Below are 19,483 nucleotides of genomic sequence, written 5' to 3'. Positions count from 1 at the left end.
TCGTGATCCGGCGCTCCAGGAGTTCGGCGGTAGGGCAGATAGCGCCAGCGTTACCGCCCAAGTCGTGATGAGGCCAAAGTGCTGTAGTCTTGTGGGGGCTTGTCTTGTGTATGAGGTTGTTTGGTTCATGTTGGCTAAGAATTGGTGGGTGATAGAATTTTAAATGTTATTCTTTCCCTAACTGGGAGCCAGTGGAGAGATCTCCTTGTTTCAGATACGTGGTCGTGTTTGCACAAGTCGGTGACTGCTCGAATGGCAATGTTTTGGACCACTTGCAATGTATTCAAGTTTTTCTCTGAAGTGTCACAGAGTAGGGAGTTACAGTAATTCAATTTAGACCCAACGAGTGCTCGGGTGAGAAACACTTGTGTACAGGTGCGTTATAAATGACTCATCATATCATATCATGTTGGTGCGGTTATCAGAGGACAGGAACGGTTTGCAGGCGTTGATCAGCTTAGTGGCGTAGGCAGAAGTAGATGCAAAGTGATTCACGTGCCACGATATATTGAAGGAGGCATCAAGGTAGACCCCCAGAGTTATTACAGCAGGTACAACGGGGATGTTGTGGCCATCAATGGTGAAGGAGTTGAAGGAGTTGTCAAGCTTGGCGAGGTGTGCTGGGGAGCCAATGATCAAAAGTTCTGTTTTTTTGTCGTTCAAACTGAGACTAAGCATTGCCATTCATGTTCGTACAGTCTCATAAATGGCATTTACCGTTGATGTGTCTTGGGAGGGGTTGTCAGATAGGGGGGATGAGGATTTGGGTATCGTCGGCACAGTTTATGTAAGAGGTTGCAGAGGGAGTCTAGGAGGTCAAAGAGGGGCTTAGTATAAATATTATGCAAGGTAGGAGAGACGCAGAGCCTTGGGGTACACTGCAATTGATGGTGGTGGGGTTGCTGATGTGTCACCGGCAAAGACTCTTGAAGTCCTGTTGGACAGGAAAGATGCAATCCATTTAGTGGCTTCAGGGGAGAAGTGTGCTGAATTGGTGAGGTGATGGCAAAGGGTGGTGTGGTCAACCAAGTCGAAAGCTGCTGGTAAGTCAAGTAGAATTATATTGCTATATCTAGCAGCTTTGGCAGTGTGGATGCTTCCTTTGTAATTCGTTACAGCCTCAGTAAGCCAGGCTTTGCTTGTTGTGCCAGGCATTTTCAGCCAGGCAGCTTCAGTTGCTCTTTTCAGTGTGCGTAGGGCATGGAGATCTGAAGTGTACCAGGAGTTCTGGTGTTTGTTTGGTGTTGCCTTGCAGGCTTTGAGAGGAGCCAAGGCGTTGGTAGCGTTGGATGGATGGTGTTGTAGTGGTCAACCAGTGTATCTACCTACTGTACAGTAGGCAACAGGTGGTTGACCTGGTGAGTTTATGAGTGCTGGGAGCCAAATGGGTGGGTGGGGAGTCGCGGCTAACGTCTTGTCCGGGTTACGTTTGCTACTCAGGATGGGAATAATGTAGGTAATGATATGGTGGTCAGACCAGGGGCATGGAGTGTTGGAGAGCAGGGGTATGTTGCAACCGTGGTCCAATATCCAGTCGAGCGTCTGACCATGGATATGCGTGGGCTGGAGCATGCGTTGGGTGCAGCATAAGGCTGATATGGATTTAGCTGGTGTGGCAGCCTCAGTGTAGGATGGGTCTCCGAAGCTGAGGTTAAAGTCTCCAAAAGTGATGAGTTGGGTTGATGGCTTAAGGTTGGCAGACATGAGTTGGTTGAGGTAGTCTTGAAAATTGAGTGCAGGGCCTGGATGGTGGTAACTCCTGATTTATTAAAAAAATCTTGGTATGTACTGAATGAGTATCATTTATCCCTATATGAGGATCTTGTGGTACAAACAGCTCTACCATCCTTTGACAGATGATGACCCCTTCCAGCTCTACCATCCTATGCCACATGATGACCCCTTCCAGCTCTACCATCCTATGCCACATGATGACCCCAGGGCCCCTTCCAGCTCTACCATCCTATGACACATGATGACACCAGGGCCCCTTCCAACTCTGCCATCAAATGACACATGATGACCCAAGGGCACTTCCAATTCTACCATCCTATGACACAAGATGACACCAGGGCCCCTTCCAACTCTGCCATCAAATGACACATGATGACCCCACGGCCCCTCCCAGCTCTACCATCCTATGACACATGATGACCCCAGGGCCCCTTACAGCTCTACCATCAAATGACAAATGATGACCCCAGGGCCCCTCCCAGCTCTACCATCCTATGGCACATGATGACCCCAGGGCCCCTTCCAACTCTACCATCCTATGACACATGATGACCCCAGGGCCCCTTCCAACTCTACCATCAAATGACACATGATGGCCCCAGGGCCCTTCCAACTCTACCATCCTATGACACATGATGACACCAGGGCCCCTTCCAACTCTGCCATCCTATGACACATGATGACCCCAGGGCCCCTTCCAACTCTACCATCAAATGATACATGATGACCCCAGGGCCCTTCCAACTCTACCATCCTATGACACATGATGACACCAGGGCCCTTTCCAACTCTGCCATCCTATGGCACCTGATGGCCCCATGGCCCTTTTTAACTCTACCATCCTATGATACATAATGACCCTGGGTCCCCTTCCAACTCTACCATCCTATTACACATGATGACCCCAGGGCCCCTTCCAACTCTACCATCCTATGACACATGATGACGCCAGGGCCCCTTCCAACTCTATCATCCTATGATACATAATGACCCTGGGTCCCCTTCCAACTCTACCATCCTATGACACATGATGACCCCAGGGCCCCTTCCAACTCTACCATCCTATGACACATGATGACCCCAGGGCCCCTTCCAACTCTGCCATCCTATGACACCTGATGGCCCCATGGCCCTTTTTAACTCTACCATCCTATGATACATAATGACCCACCATCCTATGATACATAATGACCCTGGGTCCCTTTCGTACTCTAACATCCTATGACACATGATGACCCCAGGGCCCTTCCACCTCTACCATCTTTTGACAGATGATGACCCCTGGGCCCCTTCCAACTCTACCATCCTATGATACATAATGACCCTGGGTCCCCTTCCAACTCTACCATCCTATGACACATGATGACCCCAGGGCCCCTTCCAACTCTACCATCCTATGACACATGATGACACCAGGGCCCCTTCCAACTCTACCATCCTATGACACATGATGACCCCAGGGCCCTTCCAACTCTACCATCCTATGACACATGATGACCCCCAGGGCCCCTTCCAACTCTACCATCCTATGACACATGATGACACCAGGGCCCCTTCCAACTCTACTATCATATGACACATGATGACCCTGGGTCCCCTTCCAACTCTACCATCCTATGGCACATGATGACACCAGAGCCCGTACCAACTCTACCATCCTATGACACATGATGACACCAGGGCCCCTTCCAACTCTACCTTCCTATGACACATGATGAGCCCGGGTCCCCTTCCAACTCTACCATCTTTTGACAGATGATGACCCCAGGGCCCCTTCCAACTCTACCATCTTTTGACAGATGATGACCCCAGGGCCCCTTCCAACTCTACCAGCCTATGACACATGATGACCCCAGGGCCCCTTCCAACTCTACCATCCTATGACACATGATGACCCCAGGGACCCTTCCAACTCTACCATCCTATGACACATGATGAGCCCGGGTCCCCTTCCAACTCTACCTTCCGATGCTTCTAACATATGCCAGACATCCTGAGAGCGTTGCCTATAGGCCAGGATTGGTTTTTCCCATGTTTCTTACCTGTAATTACGCCAACACACAGGTAGAGTTGAAGGATACTCGTGCAGAAGGACGCCAGGACCATTCCCAAGGATGCGAAAAGCCCACCGACCATCATGACGGGTCTACATCCAAATCGATTCACGCACACGCTGCAGAGGGGGCCTTCAGGAGAGGGACAGAAGAGCGGGTTCACATTTTAAAATGGCAGTAGGGTCCACTCTTCCACATGCGGCAGCTCAGCACGTGGAGCTACAGCGCATTCGATGTCCATACACAATCTTAAGGATTTCGTTGCAACTTTGTGTACATTCCTGAGCGACTGAATGTAGGTTTTTTAGGGAGGAAAATGTAGCGTTCTCCAGAATGTTATTCTGCAACTTTGTATAAAAATAAAACATAATGCAATAATCAGCAATGAGTTCATGACTAGCCCCCGAAAACACTGCGTGTGAGTAGCTATTGCTTCCCTCATTCCATCCTGCCTGATTGTCCAACCACATGCTATGGTTGTTCCACCGAGTGAAATCGAGGGGGGGGCTCTGGTTAGGGGGTGTTGCCTAAGGACACGGCCCCTAACGAGAGCCCCCTCCTCAATTGGGGTCGGATGGTAAAAGAGGTGGAGCTGGGGCACACTGGCATTATTACCTTTGATGCGCCCAGACCCTCCTTTTAAACAAAAGAAGGGGCTGGGTGCCACAGCTCGCACGCAGCAGGCAGTGCTTAAAGCGGGCTCCTTGAATGAAAGGGCTGCCTGCTGCTGGTGTCTCCGTACTCGAAACAGAAGGAGGGCTGGAGGGCCCAGTCTCTCCTTTTGTTTCGGAGCAACTAGTCAAACCCAAGCTTCATGCTGGGTATGACTAGTTAATCGGGGAAAAAGGAGAGTTTGGCTGTCCAGCCCTCCTCCTGTTTCGAGTGCATGGACATCGGGCAGTCCGCACTGCACAATCAGACCTGCTCCTTGCAGGTGTCAGTACTTCGGTTTAGAAAAAAGAAAAGTGCTGACATCCTCAGGCACCCTCTACACGGGCTGCCTGAGGTATCGGCTAGCTGGGGCTAGTCGGGGTGGGCCGAGCCCTTTCTAGAGAATGCGGGGCCTGGCCCGTCTGGCCCCAGCCCACTCAAAGCCCTGGGTGTCCCTGTTGTCCTACGGTGAGTCCTTGTGCAGGCTTTTTATGCTCTCAGTGCTTGTCAGTTGAGCAAAATGTGCCTTTCTGGGTGGACTGCTCTGTGGTTAAGCGCTAGCCCCAGGCACAGGGGCAGCCTGCATTTTCAGAAGCCAGCCTAGCATCTGGGGGGTTCTCACTGCAAGGTGTATCCCCCTCCACTTCCTGTCACGCCCCTCTCCGCCCGCCAATGGGTTTGCTTGCCCTCCTGGGAAGGCTGCTGACCTGTTCCATACAGCATGGCCAGCAGGATGGAGGAGATCCAGGCGGTGTCGCTGTAGCCCACGCCGAACTCGCGGATCAGCTCCTTGAAGAAGACGCTGACAGCCTTGGGGAAGGCGTACGAGAATCCCGTGATGACGAACCCTCCGAAGAGCACAGCCCAGGCCCAGCCGCCGTCGGGGGCTTTCACGCCCGGGGGGCCGTCGTCCACCACCACTGCGCCCATGGCAGCTCCGGCTTCGCTTTACCGCTTTACTGAAAGAGAGACAAGGAGAGCGCCCATGTTACGGGAAAAATGGCAATGCTGCTTACATGGGCAAGAGCAAAAAGCGCTGTATGCAGCAGGCGGGTAAATGGATTCTGAGGCCAGTCCTGGAGTGTTTGTTGTCCAAGGCAATCATATCCAAATGCACCAAACCGCCCCCCCCATGCCTCCAACCACTGCACCACAGGGCAATTCATCTCTCATGAAAAGTCTGATAAGCCCTGCCTTGCTTTGAATTTATTAAAACATTTTCCATAGCGCAAACATGGCTAACATGAGCATCAGAGCGCTTCACAAAAACATATACAATATAGGGTCAATGCAAAATTAGAATAATATGAAAACAAAATGACTAATACAAACATTGCATTCACTGGTCTGCCTACCTCAGTCACTAATCAACCTACTCTTTTATCTCAGCCTGCCTCACTTTGCACCCAGCCTCATTAACCGGTTTGCCTACCTAAGTCACTAGCCAACCTACCTCTTTTTTCAGGCAGCCTACCTCACTCACTTTGCACCCAGCCTCATTCACTGATTAGTTTGCCTTACTCGCTGGCCACCTTGCCTCACTCACTGATTAGTTTGCCTTACTCGCTGGCCACCTTGCCTCATTCACTGGCCATCATGTACTGGCAACCCTGCCTTGGTCGGTGACCTCACTGCCTCGCTCACTGGTCAGCCTGCGTTACTGGCTGCCACCCTGCCATATATATATATATATATATATATCAGCCAAAATGCTTCACTCAATGGTTACCCAACCTCTCTCAAAGGGCCACCCTGCTACACGCACTAGCTAGACTGCCTCACTCACTGGTCAACCTGCTACACGCACTATCTAGACTGCCTCGCTCACTGGTCACCCTGCTACACGCACTAGCTAGACTGCCTCGCTCACTGGTCACCCTGCTACACACACTAGCTAGACTGCCTCGCTCACAGGTCACCCTGCTACACGCACTAGCTAGACTGCCTCGCTCACTAGTCACCCTGCTACACGCACTAGCTAGACTGCCTCACTCACTGGTCACCCTGCCTCACTCTTGTTCCAAGCTGCCTCAGTCACTATATGACCCTGCCCCATACATTCCCAACCTCCTGTCACTCTACTACACATCCAGTCAGGCTCGGACTGGCCTATAGGACAATGCCCGAATGCAAAACAGTACTGTGGGCCTGTTGTTTTTGGTTAAAGTGGGGCACGTTTTTGGCACATGTGAGCCAGTTTGATGAGTTACTTCACCATCGTGCTAGTAGTTTTGACAAGTGTTACTGAATAAATATTCATGAAAATGCATAAATTGCAGCAAATGTAATCAAAAACCTCCCCCTTGGGTACTACTCAAACAGTCTGTCACAAAATGAATGAATTGCTGTTTGCAACTGTGGGCCACTTTTTCATTGGTGCCCGACACAATGGCATGCCCCAGTCCGACCCTGGCATCCAGTGCGGAGACACTGGGCTGTCACTGCTGTTGCCCGTTCCTTCTAGGGTTGGTCATTGCCTTGTCATTAGGTGTTGGTCTCTGCCTCATATGGAAGCGAGGATGCATTCCTCACAGCGCCATCTTGAAGTGTAGTGGAACGGAACAGAGATGAGCTCCAGTTTCCTTGGAAGTGCAACAGCACCACTCCAGACCTTGCAGACTAGCCCGCGAGTGAATCTTAGTGAGCACATTTTAGGGTTTTTAATAACAACAAATGCTTGAAATGCTGCCAAAAATAATTAAATCACTTCTAAAAGTTGTGGTTATCAACGTCCTAAAACCATTACAAATATTGTAGGGCGTTCAGTCAAACACTCTGCAAATAATTCCTGTGCACAATATTTTTCCAGCATTTGGGGATCATGACAAGTTCGGCCATGCATTGAATTTTTGGTGGTAATTTCGTTAATGCCACTTTTGTTGGAGGTAATGGAACTTCTGCCGGTTGTACCGCTCTGAAGCAGGCTGACTTTTAAGGTGACGTAGAGGATTTGCCCTCAGCACAGAGCCGGAGGTAAATTCTTCCCTTTTGAATTTACCTCCAACCTAGATATGTAGTCCTCATGTTTATACGCCGCTTTCAATTAGTTGAACTTTTATTCCTAATTGTAGAAGTTTTTTTAATCATAATTGTGCCTTACAATATCTGCTGTATTGGTTATATGCCTTGTATGCTTTCTTATTCAAATAAAAAAGATTCCAACTTTATAAAAAGAAAAGAAAAAAGAAATTACCTCCAGCCTATCGCTGGAGGTTAATTCTCCTCTTTACCTCCCAAATGTACCAGGTTTGCTGCATCTGAATTATCTCTCAGAGTAAATCCGACCGAATCCCCATGGAGCCCTATGGACTCCAAAAATGGGGACTAACCCCTCCGTTATCCCACTCGGAATCCCGCTGGACCGAGCGGCAGTAACCGTAAACGTGCTTAGTGTTTCAAAATGTTACCATATTCAATTCAGCGGCCTCCAAATGTGAGAGTGTAATTACAGCGTGCCTACTTGCTTCTTTCCCTGCGATTGGGCACGCTACCACTGCCAGCTGCATCATAGCCAGTCCTAGTGCACGCTATACCGCGAATGCACCGTGCGCTGTTGTTACTGCTTGACACGTTCTTTTTTTTATTTCTTTTTTTATTGTTATAGCTGATTAATCAACTTTACAATTTTTGATAACATAATTAAGAACAACATTTATAAATACAAATAAAGCTGACAATATAAAATTATAAACCAATTCCAAAACATGGTTTGCCTCAATTCATAAGATGTTTGCACTGGGGCACCAATGGGGGCAAGAACGTTCTCCCTTTGTTATGATGAAAGAAAAGGGCAGCCAGGATTTGCTCCATATGTAGTTGTCACGTTTTTCCATGAGGCATTGAACCAGAGAAAGAAAATGGAGCAAATAAAAGGGTTGGTCATTAAGGCCTTGAGAATCAAGGTAACTCAATCTTGCTTCAATTATCAATTTGGGAACTGTGTTCAGGTAAAACTCTATTTTCTCCATTTCACGGCATGATTATATTAAGCAAACTCTATTAAGTTGTTATGTTATGGGGCATTTGTGCAGCACCTTTCACCATTGGTTTGATCTCAATGCGCTGTGGGCTGAACGCCCTCGGGGACCGTAGTGCAGGTCAGTGGAGAAAGTAGAGTAGTAAGTAGTGCGTGTGTGCACTCAGTGTGTGTGCAGCTCAATTGATTTTCGTGGATTTTGAATCTTTTATGTCAAAGGTTTTAGCTATCCAATATGATATATCTACCAAAAAGCTTGCCCCACCCCTTTTGATGGTGACTCGTCCTACCGACTTCGCCTTTTATCTTCAGAGTGTACATTTTGAAGCAGTTGCCCATTGAGCGGGCTCTGAATCCTCCTGCTAAGATAGAAGATGTCTTGCCTGCTCTAGTGGCCTGCCTGCTTGCCAACGGGTTGGCGGTTTCTGCTACACCTGACCTTTTCCCAGGGAGCGGTACCCGCTCTTTTAAACAGGAAATCAGTTTCACCTCTTTTAAAAGAAAACATTCATTCAATCAAGCGCCTCTGAAAACTGTAACACTGTATTTTTGGACTCCCCAGGATGTCCAAAATCCCCACAAAGAAAGTTACCATGCAGCTGCAAAACTCTGTGGAAAATTCCAAGTTTCTAGAAACGCTGCTTTCAGGATGTTGCCTGAAACTTGGCACCGACTTCACTGTAACAATGGTACGGGAGGACGGTTTGGTGAACACTGATAAGGGCCACTTGTCACTGCTGGTGATGTTGCACCTCTCGGTAGGGTTTGGCACAGTTGTTTTGGGAGGATAGCTCGGGGGCGACGCGTTCGTCTTGGAAGCAAGACAGCGCGGAGCAACACAGGTTCGATTTCTGGATCCGCGCTTAGAAACATCTTGGTATTACGTTCGTTATAAATAACCAATTACTATTATCCATGAGATTCTCTTGCCGCGTTTCAGGACATCGGTCAGTTTGCCAGACATAGGTGTTCTCGCTCCATTCTGTCTCATAGATCACAGATGTTCAAATTAGCTTCTTTCCTTTCAGACCTCTCACCCAAGCACTCTGTCGTCCCACGGGGCTCCTCTCCCATGGCCCCTCTTTTTTTTTATGTTTACATCCAACATCCATAAAATTTGGACTTAAGCATCTTTCATACTCAGACAATGCTGAGGTGTATCTTAACGTTTCTGACCCCAAAGATGTTCTTCTAGGCTTGCCGTCCTCCTTGAATGAAGTGAGCGAGTGGGTAGTCCTACACACACTCCAGCTGAGTTCTCCAAAGAGTGACGCAATCTTGCTGGGACCTTGGTATCTGGTTAGAGGGCCTTCTCGTTTCCTAGGATGCCCAACCAGTGGTTGAAGGGAAAAACAAACAGTAGTGGAACTGTGGACTTCGTTGAAAAAAGGTTGTTGCGTGCTGCGTGGTAGGGGTCTGCGGCTCGGCTGCCAAAATTGCAAGTCTGCAGAAGTGAACAACTTTACAGTGTACGCTGTTTGAAGAAGCCTCAATCTTAGCTAAACTGACTCCATATACAAAAATAGTTACCATTGTTTCATGTGCATATTGCTAAGTTATTTGTCTCTCACAGCACAATCTTTTAATATGGCTTTCAAGACAGTATCATTGTAAACCTTGGATGGTCCAAAGTATGTGGTCAAGTGCGGAGGTGGTTAAAATCCCTGCTTCACAGTTCAACCAAAGCGGGTGATCCAGGGGGAATAATGTCATCTCACTCTAAATTAAATGCACACATGGGAGTCCTTTTATAAGTGATTACATTAACACTATTTGAAACAAGCATTGGCCATGCCGACAGTTTAGGATTTTGTATAGGCATGGGAAAGGCACTTGCCATGCACAGCCGTAGTGCTATTAACTGGTCTTTGATTGTAGCAGGTGCAAAATGGTGGGAACACCTGGGCATCTAATAGCATTGCCCTGCAAATTCCTAATACTTATACACAAGCCAAAACTGGCTCTGTCAATGCTTGTTTTTTACAGATGTTCAGTGAAGTGTTTATAAATCAAGTGGCTAAAGTCAAACCTGGGTGAGACATTTGTATTACACCAGTGGGACGTTTACATTATTAACTCAGAGAAGACTGCTTTGAAAAAACAGTGGCAGGCACTTGGAGCCCAAAGTGTGATGGTAAGTCTTGACTAAAGCAAGCTCAAAGAGTTCCCATGAGATGGTGCTTTGGTCAGGGAGGGGTAGGAACTGGGTGGGAATGGCCGTAAAGAATGGCATGGCCATGGGCAGTGGCTTATAGCTGGCTCTGCCACCTAATAGGCCAAACTAAAAAAACACCCTTACAATGGGGAGGATTTACGATGTTAGGGATAACATGGTGTGCCCTCATGCTACTCTGTGTGGTGGCCCAAAAAACCATCTCCCAAAGCTGCATTATTGCTACAGTGGGTCTCTTCCTCAGTCCCAGGCAGATTCGGTCTCGCAAGCTATTTGTGTTGTGAGGGGAACTCCGGCGGAACCAACATTAGTTTCCTTCCCTGTTGCTGACAGTCACTAAAGTTGCATTATTGTTGCACTGGACCCTTCCTCAGTCCCATGCAGAGTCCGTCTCGCAAGCTATTTGTGTTGCGAGGGGAACTCTGACAGAACAAACATTATTTTCCTTCCCTGTTGCTGACAGTCACTAAAGTTGCATTATTGTTGCACTGGACCCTTCCTCAGTCCCATGCAGATTCAGTCTCGCAAGCTACTCGAGATGCAAGGGGAAATCCGGCAGAACCAACGTTAGTTTCCTTCCCTGTTGCTGACAGTCACTAAAGTTGCATTATTGTTGCACTGGACCCTTCCTCAGTCCCATGCAGATTCAGTCTCGCAAGCTATTCGAGATGCAAGGGGAAATCCGGCAGAATCAACGTTAGTTTCCCTCCCTGTTGCTGACAGTCACTAAAGTTGCTTGGGCCTTTCAGAGCTGTGCCCCAAAGGAGAATGAGTGCCATTCTTTTCTATGCCACCTTATACTATATCATTGAGTCTTTTATAGAACTCCTACCATTGGCACGGATTCTAAGCGCTTCAGAATCTGTAGAAGGTGCACTAGGGACTGCTTTGTTACAATCTTGATGTGTGCAGATCTTGAACGATAAAGCTTTCTCTGGGATGTATGGTTTAGATAATTTATGAGCGATTTGGAAAAGTGGTTAATGTGTGCTCCAGTTTGCTCATGCAATTGTTTGTATGGTTGTCTGTGGTGTCTGTCTGTGGTGTCTGTCAGAACAGTGCTTAAGGAGTGTGGAGAGTTCTCTTGATGGATATGTGGTAGGCCAGTGAGCTGTTTAGGGTAATGAGTTGTGTGTCGAGATGTACTATCGGTTCGGGTGGGAGGTAGAAATTCGAGGAAGAAGTCAAATTGGTAGTAGATCTGTAATCCTTTGCCTGATACAGTGACGATAACTCCATATCTTTATTCTATTCTCTTCTTGGTCTGCTGTTATTAATTTGTATTCTTTTATTTGTATAAGGAATTTAATTTTATTAATTGAAAGTTAATGTGATCTTTTATGTATATTGATGAATTTTCCTTTTTTTAATTAACTGTGATTACACTTTATAATGCTCTGTGTATTTCTCGTAGTATATATGAGTATATATATATATATATATATATATATATATATATATATATATATATATATATATATATATGAGATTAAGCTTTTCAAAGGAAAGGCAGCGAGTGGAATGCACTCCAGAGAGCAGCTGCAACAGGAGAAAAATATCCTCTGGCAGCACGTTTTCTTTATTAATATAAATGCATCAGGAAAGGGAACCAAAAAAGAACGACACGTTTCGCGGTACGCACACCGCTTGATCACGTAGGTTTACAAACAACACAGATGATGGACTGCAATTTATCCCCTAACAACTCTCTGATTGCGCATAGAGAGTGTCTACCTGCTAGAAGCCACTAATTCAACATGTTTTGCAAGGCAGCCATCTTGGAACAATTGGATGGTATATGTTACTCATAGGAAAATACAGACAACTTCCTCTAACATATACGACATGGATGAAAGTATTAACATGATTTAAAATGCGTTCATAATTTCAAAATCCATGCCGAAAGGGCAAAAAATAATGCCACTTAAAATAAAGCAGTTACACAAAGAAACCATTTGTTTCTCAAATTCCGTTTTTGTGTGTGTCCATAATCCATTGACATTGCATAAAAGGAGGAAGTAATCAAATATTGCTCCTGGCTGCCTAGTGACAATCAAAGGCAGTAGTAGCCTTTACAGGGTGCAGATCGGCTCATGTGCCTTTGACCTGCTCAAGCATGGATGTGCTTCGCTATATGTATGATACCTGATTGTTAAATGCTGTGATTGCGTATAACATACAGCAGGCTAGGATAATACTTAAACGGAATGCATGTAGGCAATAATACCTATTTGTTGGGGTTTGTGCAAAGATGCAAAAGATAACGATTTTGGATTCATGTGCAAATAGCATTTTAGCAGCAAAAATATATATTTACATAGCAGCGATTGAATAAAGTGCATAGTGCTCTCCGTCCATGCATGTATCTCGCCTATGAATATAGGGCTCTGTAGTCAGTAATTTAGTATATGGATTTTAGTATCCTATTTATATAAAGTAAAGAATATCTCTATTAATTTATATTTCTCACAGAGTCTGAGGTAAATGCATGGGCTACTAATTTGTTTTTTATAAGAAAACTAGTGCGGAAAAAGTTTTCCTTTTATAAAGTGTTAAGTGCGTACAAATATTGCTTGATTGTAAAGTGCTAAGTGCATAAAACATACAAATTCATAAAATGACCTATACGTCATATTAATAAGAAGTTGACCCATATACATGCATCCTAATGTTTAAAAGAAGGGAAGTATTACAAATGTATTGTAAAAAACTTTGGTGTACAGTCCATATAGAATTATCACCGATTTAACACAGTAAAGCAGGTAAAATCCAGTCCAAAAGTCTCTGTGTTGTAAAAGCCACTTAAAATAAGTATCAAAACCTATACAGTTACATGTTAAAAACAATGGTTTAAAAGCACACCAAAACTGTGAGAACAGAGCCCCAGACCGTTATTATATAAATATACATATAATAACACCATTATCATCAAAGATTTAAGAAGTATGAAAATGATAAATATGTGATAATCAGAGACACATTGTGCATTTCATTGCTCAGGGCATGGCACGTATTATTTGTGTACCCTAGTCTATACTTGGAAAGAAAAAAGCAAGCCTATGAGACCTGGTCAGTGCAAATCTGAGACAATATCTACTAGAACCTCATGTGCCCAGGAAGGTATATAGTTCCTCATCAAGGTTGTGACCCCTGGGTTTTTTTGTCTCTAGATCTAAAATACATCTAGTTTCTAACTGGCATAATGTTAATTCACGATTGCCTCCTCTAAGTGGTTTGGTGATAGTATGTATACCAAAGAAGGTAAAACCCTCTAATTTGCCTCCATGTTGATTCTTAAAATGAAGGGCCATAGAGTAAGTCGGATCAGCATTCTTGATTGCCCTGATGTGCTGTAGTACCCTTAATTTAAGTTGTCCTTTGGTGCTACCGACATACCACTTGTTGCATGGGCAGTTTAACACATAAACCACATATTCAGTTTCACAAGTAATTCTAGACACAATCTTAATGTTCTCTCCTAAAATGGGATGTAAATAACAACTGATGTTAACAGCATAGGTACATGCTTTACATTTAGAACATTTTTGGAAGCCCGGTCTTTTGATGTTCATCCAACTGGCTCCTGATTGGTTAACTAGAGGACTCATGAAGCTGGGTACAAGAGTATCTTTAAATGAAGGCTATCTATGGAATGTGATGTTAGCTTTAGGTGCCAGTAACTCGCCAAGATGTTCATCTAGTTTTAAAACATGCCAATGTTTTTGTATTGCTTGGCGAATATTTTGGGCCCTGTTACCAAAAGTCAGAATCAAACGTGTGTCTGCATTGTCCGTGATCTTCGTTTGGACTGAATTAGAAACCAGTAGCAGGGAACGATCCATGTCCCTAGCTTTTAAAAATGCTCTTTCCAGTACTTTGATTGGATAGCCTCGATTTTTGAATCTCTGAGCCATCAGGGCACATTCGCTGTCAAAGATGTTGGTATTAGAACAGTTTCTACGTATGCGTATAAATTCCCCATACGGAATGCTCCATTTTAAGGCTGTGGGATGGCTGCTCTTTGCATGTAATGGAATGTTTGAGCTGGTGGGCTTTCTATATAGGCTGCTAAGTTCGCCATTGGCCACTGAAACTGCGATATCCAAGAACACTATGTCTGTCTTGCTATGACTTTCTGTGAATTGAAGGTTGAGCTCGTTAATATTTAATATCCTCACAAAGTCTAGCCATTCCTGATCGCTGCCATCCCAGATCACAAACAGATCATCAATGTATATATATATATATATATATATATATATATATATATATATATATAATGTGATTTGTGTTAAAGTTTATAACTATATACACAATAAAACAATAATAACATTTTAAAAAGAATGATTTGAAGTGCTTATTGTTACCCTATTTCTCTCAATCTGTGAAATGTCATTGCAAGGCTCCTCCGCCCCTGCAAGCGGGAGAATGTTCCAACGAGCACTGTAGGCAGCAACAGCACACAGACAATAGAAACATTATTGTGTGTGATTTCTATTGCCAAGGGAGCCAAGGGCCAGAGTAGTGATGCACAAAAGGACCAATTCACAAGGAAGCTAAGGAGCAGAGGAGAGCAACTCAGCAGAGCAGCCAATGACTGGAAGGGCGAGGACCAGAGCACCCTAGGTCCAGAGAGGCAACGGGCAAGAGGAGAGTGACTCAACGGGGAGCTATGGACCAAAGGGTTGACAATCCAGAGAGGCATCTCACAAGGGACTTGGGTTGCCCGATGGCTCCAAGTCATGAGGGACACCCTAGGACACTCTTGGAATTTTCTTTAACCAGTGAAAGAAGTGTGCCGAAAAGTAGTGGAACTGTGACTCCGGCAGGGGACAGAGTAGGAAGGAAAGGAGCAACGCGCAACACATTTTTCAAGGCTAGCAGTCAAATGAGTTGAAATAGATTTCAGCTTAGCTGTAACTGCTATCCAGTGGTAAAGGGGAGAAGTGTGTTTAACTTCAAAAAGAACAGTTCTGGAATGGTGGAAATGGTTGCAAAAAGTAGTGGAGCTGTTAAGAGTAAAACATAAAAGTAGTGTAGCACCACTCCCGACTGTTCCCGCTCACTTCGACCACTGGCTTTAACCTTGGTTTTCCACAAACCCATTATTCACTTGAAGGGCTTGCTGCCAGATGCTTACTGGCAACTATTGGGCCTCATTACAAGTATGGCGGTGCAGGGAAAGAATTGGCAGTGACAGAATTACAGCCACTTTTCTCACATCGCCATACTACGAGTTTGGCTCTGCAGTGGGGAGGTAAATCCTCCCACTTTACACCGGCAGTATTTCCCCCAGAAATGCCCCCATACAGTCCAATTGACTCTATAAAAATGGGGATTAACTGAGACACCGCCACTTGCAATCTGGCGGTAATTCCGCCGGACCAAGTGCCAGCAATAGTAATTCCGTTGGACGGTATTCCAGTAGTGAGGCCCATTGAGTTTAAAGTACGGGTATGTGCTTGCCCAAAGTATCACATTTCTGTTTTGCTCAATTACTGTTATTTATACATTGCATTTTATTTTTTTTAAAGGAGGCGTTAATATTATAAAATGAGCATGAAAGTGCCACTTGTCAGAGCTGTAGTGACGTCACGTTTTATGCGCTTTGCATGTAGGAAAATGACTTTCTTACCTACTGATCCCGTAGAGAGCCCTATGCAGTTCTAATTCGATTCATGACAATCTGTTTAAGCTGTTTGTAATTGTTTGTTTTAGTTAAGTGATGACTCTCAGATAACATTAGCAACCATCTTCTAAAGAGATATGCATGTCAAATACTTTCTTGTTTAATTTGCATACATGGTTGGATCAAATATTTCTGCTTATCAAGATATTGTGTTTTTTTAATTTTATTTATTTAGTGAAGATTTCTATGGCGCCTATACAGCAAAAAAGTGTTTCCAGGCACTACAAGACCAAGGGGGAAGGGAACGGAGGAGGATAAAAGCAACAAGAAAGAGTCCTACTAGGCCTTGTGACATTCGGATCATGCAAGTGCAGCAACATGAAGTGCAGGGGGGTGGAGGGGCCGGGCGAGGGGGTGGATCTGCTGAGATTCATTGTCAGGCTTTTCTGTATTATTCCAGGCATCGCCTAGTCAGGCCCTGATGCAACAAGGGCCAATGAAAATATCCAGCCAAGGATCAAACCCCATCCTGCCCCTCTACCGCCGCTCTCCCTGCCACCCCAATCCCTCCTTTTTGGATGCAGCCAGAGCAGGCCGGGCTGAAGATCTGTGGGGGCCCATTTCAACATAATGGTTGGGGCCCCCCTGCTTAGTGCGAAAACAGTCTGAGGCACCCTTGAGGGGCATACATTACAATGGCAATAAAGATGAGGTTAATGGCCGCCCGCCCATTATCACGAGATGGTCAGATAGCAGGGAGCTTAAACACTAAGGGCCTCATTACACGGATGGCGGTAATGGTTAACGGTCACCGTTAATGGTAACAGTGACCGTTAATCGTTACCGCCTTACTACGAGGTCCCTTAGCGGGTTGGTGCTTTAACGTCTGCTTTTTGCAGGCGTTAAAAACCAACCCGCTAAGGGACCTTGGTGCTAATTACGGCACCGCAAAATTGCGGTGCCGTAATTAGCACCTTCCCCATTCCCATTATGCCCTATGGGGCAAAAATGGGAATGGGGAAGGGCAGTGGTGGAAGGGGGAATTACCGCCCCGCCAACCTTGGAATGGGGCGGTAATTCCCCTTTCCACCAAGGCGGTGCCGGTATTTTACCGGCATGGACCAAGGTGCTAATAGCACCTTGGTCCATGTGCTAATACCACCATCCGTGTAATGGGGCCCTAAATGCCCACTGAAGAGCTATAAAGCCACCTTTGTAAGCAAGTGGCTTATGTGGAGGAACCAGTGTTAGAAGGCAGTGAGGTGATAACACTTCTGTGGATCCCGTGGGGAGAGAAAACACAGCTTGTAGCGAGCGCTGCAAAGTTCAGATTTTAAGCCCTTGAACTGAAATAGAGAAATGAATATATTGCTGTGTTACAAGACTGCTGATTGGCAACAGTTGCTGGGTGCCCCCTCTAACTCGAGGCCCCTTTCATTTGAAAAGGTTGAAAGGCACGGACGCCGTCCCTGAGCCAGAGTACCGTTAGTTCCTTTCCTCCACTTCCACCGCCGCGGTTCACATCGTGCACATCATCACTGGCAACACACAGTCAAAATTAGATGCAGCTGTAAAATATTAGCGATTAATCCAGGTGCGAGGCAGTCACTCAGCATGAGGCTAAACGAGTTCACAGTAAAATAAAAAACGGTGTAAAGATCTGCACATTGACCGAACCGCGGGGGCAGGAAGAGGATCATGTTTATCTATTAGGGGGAGCCGGGGAGGACGTGGGGGTATCATGCACGGCCGCTGGTACTCTGCCACCGATAAGCCGTCTCTGGCACAGCAGCACAAGGCCCGCCCGTTCCCAGGAGCCCGGAGGCTGTGCAGGCTGCGGCTGTCAGTTACGCATGCGGCCAGAGACCAGGCTACACCCAAGACAAGGCCGGTCCGGCCATCTGCAGGCTGCAGCTGTCAGTGAAGCCAGTGAGGTCACGGCTGTCAGTGAAGCCAAAGACAAGGCCAGTCCGTTCAGAGGAGCTCGGAGGCTCTGCAGGCTGCGGCTGTCAGTTAAGCCAGTGAGGTCACACCCAAGACAAGGCCAGTTCGTTCAGAGGAGCTCGGAGGCTGTGCAGGCTGCGGCTGTCAGTGAAGCTTAGGGCCAGAGACCAGGCCACACCCAGGACAAGGCCGGTCCGGCCATCTGCAGGCTGCAGCTGTCAGTGAAGCCAGTGAGGTCACGGCTGTCAGTGAAGCCAAAGACAAGGCCAGTCCGTTCAGAGGAGCTCGGAGGCTCTGCAGGCTGCGGCTGTCAGTTAAGCCAGTGAGGTCACACCCAAGACAAGGCCAGTTCGTTCAGAGGAGCTCGGAGGCTGTGCAGGCTGCGGCTGTCAGTGAAGCTTAGGGCCAGAGACCAGGCCACACCCAGGACAAGGCCGGTCCGGCCATCTGCAGGCTGCAGCTGTCAGTGAAGCCAGTGAGGTCACGGCTGTCAGTGACGCCAAAGACAAGGCCAGTCCGTTCAGAGGAGCTCGGAGGCTCTGCAGGCTGCGGCTGTCAATTAAGCCAGTGAGGTCACACCCAAGACAAGGCCAGTTCGTTTCGAGGAGCTCGGAGGCTGTGCAGGCTGCGGCTGTCAGTGAAGCTTAGGGCCAGCGACCAGGCCACACCCAAGACAATGCCGGTCCGGCCATCTGCAGGCTGCAGCTGTCAGTGAAGCCAGTGAGGTCACGGCTGTCAGTGAAGCCAAAGACAAGGCCAGTCCGTTCAGAGGAGCTCGGAGGCTCTGCAGGCTGCGGCTGTCAATTAAGCCAGTGAGGTCACACCCAAGACAAGGCCAGTTCGTTCAGAGGAGCTCAGAGGCTGTGCAGGCTGCGGCTGTCAGTGAAGCTTAGGGCCAGAGACCAGGCCACAGCCAAGACAAGGCCGGTCCGGCCATCTGCAGGCTGCAGCTATCAGTGAAGCCAGTGAGGTCACGGCTGTCAGTGAAGCCAAAGACAAGCCCAGTCCGTTCAGAGGAGCTCGGAGGCTCTGCATGCTGCGGCTGCCAGTGAAGCATGTGGCCATAGACCAGGCCACACACCCAAGACAAGGCCAGTCCGGCCCGGTCCTGGAAATTGCTGAAGGGAGGCTGAGCGCGAGAGAGGAGAGGAAGCACCCGATCCTCCGCACACTCGCACCTAGTGGCCCTGAGCGTCGGGCCGCCATTTTAAAAGGGTTATCACAATAAGGTCCAACTCATACGAAGTGCAAAGTACTTTTATTTTTTAAAAGTAACCATTCTGCTACAGTCGCTTGTTAAAATAAGACTATAGAACGGTGTA

General features: G+C 46.8%; 1 protein-coding gene across 1 annotated transcript in view; it reads right to left on the bottom strand.

Moving 5' to 3' along the window:
* Window positions 1-19,483, bottom strand: part of SLC16A3 (solute carrier family 16 member 3) — a 162,780-nt gene that overhangs the window by 49,028 nt on the left and 94,269 nt on the right. The window contains exons 2-3 of the mRNA XM_069655329.1: window positions 5,147-5,398; window positions 3,777-3,920 (exon numbers count right to left, since the gene is read on the bottom strand). Coding sequence (XP_069511430.1) covers window positions 3,777-3,920; window positions 5,147-5,369 — 367 coding nt within the window. The 5' untranslated portion in view covers window positions 5,370-5,398. The remainder of the gene's footprint in view (window positions 1-3,776; window positions 3,921-5,146; window positions 5,399-19,483) is intronic.

The sequence above is a fragment of the Ambystoma mexicanum genome, chromosome 3q, assembly GCF_040938575.1.
Source record: "Ambystoma mexicanum isolate Mex_15411 chromosome 3q, UKY_AmexF1_1, whole genome shotgun sequence".
Taxonomy (NCBI): domain Eukaryota; kingdom Metazoa; phylum Chordata; class Amphibia; order Caudata; family Ambystomatidae; genus Ambystoma; species Ambystoma mexicanum.
The sequence above is the reverse complement of the archived record's forward strand: the minus strand, read 5'-3'. Positions and strand labels throughout refer to the sequence as shown.